The 2230-nt window shown below is 51.5% G+C and overlaps 1 protein-coding gene across 1 annotated transcript in view; it reads right to left on the reverse strand.

Annotated features, from left to right (window-relative positions):
- Positions 1-1488: 1488 nt before the first annotated feature.
- Positions 1489-2230, reverse strand: part of wasf3b (WASP family member 3b) — a 15491-nt gene continuing 14749 nt past the window's right edge. Inside the window, exon 9 of the mRNA XM_036521992.1 lies at positions 1489-1703. Coding sequence (XP_036377885.1) covers positions 1549-1703 — 155 coding nt within the window. The 3' untranslated portion in view covers positions 1489-1548. The remainder of the gene's footprint in view (positions 1704-2230) is intronic.

Below are 2230 nucleotides of genomic sequence, written 5' to 3' on the forward strand. Positions count from 1 at the left end.
AAGGTCAGAGGTCATGGGGGATTGTTTCAGACAAAGCCCCCGTCCCACCCCCATCCCACCCCCGTCCCACCCCTGTCCCCTGCACACAGTCTCTGCTGTCTCTCAGGGGGAGGACAGGGTGCAGTCTGGACCAGACATTTATCACCATGGAGACTCGCTACCCTCTGGCACTGTGCACCTACCTGTCCTTCACTCACTCTCTCACTCATCCCTCCTCCCTCTCTCACTCTCTCACTCATCCCTCCTCCCTCTCTCACTCTCTCACTCATCTCTCCTCCCTCTCTCACTCTCTCACTCACTCAATCAGAACACATTAATTCTTACTGGAAACACCAACCCAGACCTTGGCTTATTTAATGATACCAGTCAGAATCCAGCTACAGTCTGATCTCAGGTCAGATCTCTCTGGCCACACTGCACACTGACTTCAGGTCAGCAGGAGTTTAATCTCACATGGCTTTCTCCATGCAGTAACATGTGCTCTCATTAGTGTACATCACTATTCACTATCAACGTTGGCGCATTCCAGGAGTAACTATTCACTAGTGTCTAATAAACAAGGAGAAACAAGTACTTTCACAGGTAAGAGCCTTCATTTCTGCTATGTATGTAATGCCTAGAGTCACTTAACTAAGGCTCACCTTTAACCTTTAACCTTTAACCCTACATGTCCTTCATATTGGACACGCCCATAAAAGACCCCTCCTCCACTCATATCCCCACTGCCTACTCTAAACAGCCACTGTGTGAGTGTGTGTGTGTGTGTGTGTGTGAGTGTGTGTGTGTGTGTGAGTGCGTGTGTGTGAGTGTGTGTGAATGTGTGTGTGTGAATGTGTGTGTGTGAGTGTGTGTGAGTGTGTGTGTGTGAATGTGTGTGTGAGTGTGTGTGTGTGTGTGAGTGCGTGTGTGTGTGAGTGCGTGTGTGTGTGAGTGCGTGTGTGTGTGAGTGCGTGTGTGTGTGTGTGTGTGTGTGTGAGTGTGTGTGTGTGAGTGTGTGTGAGTGAGTGAGTGTGTGTGTGTGTGTGTGTGAGTGCGTGTGTGTGTGTGTGTGTGAGTGCGTGTGTGTGAGTGTGTGTGTGTGAGGGTGTGTGTGTGAGTGTGAGTGCGTGTGCGTGTGCGTGAGTGTGTGTGTGTGTGTGTGTGTGTGTGTGTGTGTGTGTGTGTGTGTGTGTGTGTGTGTGTGTGTGAGTGCGTGTGTGTGTGTGTGTGTGTGAGTGCGTGTGTGTGTGTGTGTGTGTGAGTGCGTGTGTGTGAGTGCGTGTGCGTGAGTGTGTGTGTGTGTGTGTGTGTGTGTGTGTGTGTGTGTGTGTGTGTGTGTGTGAGTGCGTGTGTGTGTGTGTGTGTGTGAGTGCGTGTGTGTGTGTGTGTGTGTGTGAGTGCGTGTGTGTGAGTGTGTGTGTGTGTGTGAGTGTGTGAGTGTGTGAGTGTGTGTGAGTGTGAGTGTGAGTGTGTGTGTCAGTGCGTGTGTGTGAGTGTGTGTGAGTGAGTGTGTGTGTGTGTGTGAGTGCGTGTGTGTGAGTGTGTGTGAGTGAGTGTGTGTGTGTGCGGTCAGTCGGACCACTCGTTCTCCTCCAGCTCGGAGTCGTCGGAGTCGCTGTACTCCACGGCGATGCGGCGGGACAGGATGGTGGCCACATCGTTCCCCACAGGCTCCCGCTTCGCCTGCAGCTCCTGCTGCTCCTGCACCTTCTTCAGCTGGATGCCTGAGACACACAGAGACGCATTAGACGCACACACTCACACACGCTCACACTCACTCACACACTCACACTCACTCACATACACACACACACACACACACACACTCACACTCACTCACACTCACTCACATACACGCTCACACCCGCTCACACACACACACACACACTCACACTCACTCACATACACACACACACACACACGCTCACACTCACTCACACTCACTCACATACACGCTCACACACACACACACTCACACACACACTCACACTCACACTCACACTCACACTCACACTCACACTCACACTCACACTCACACACTCACACTCACACACACACACACACACACACACACACACACACACACACACACACACACACACACACACACACACACTCACTCACACCTGCTCACACACACACACACTCACACTCACACTCACTCACATACACACACACACACACTCACAAACACACACATACACACACACACTCACAAACACACTCACAAACACACTCACACACACTCACA

This window comes from Megalops cyprinoides, chromosome 2 (assembly GCF_013368585.1).
Source record: "Megalops cyprinoides isolate fMegCyp1 chromosome 2, fMegCyp1.pri, whole genome shotgun sequence".
Taxonomy (NCBI): domain Eukaryota; kingdom Metazoa; phylum Chordata; class Actinopteri; order Elopiformes; family Megalopidae; genus Megalops; species Megalops cyprinoides.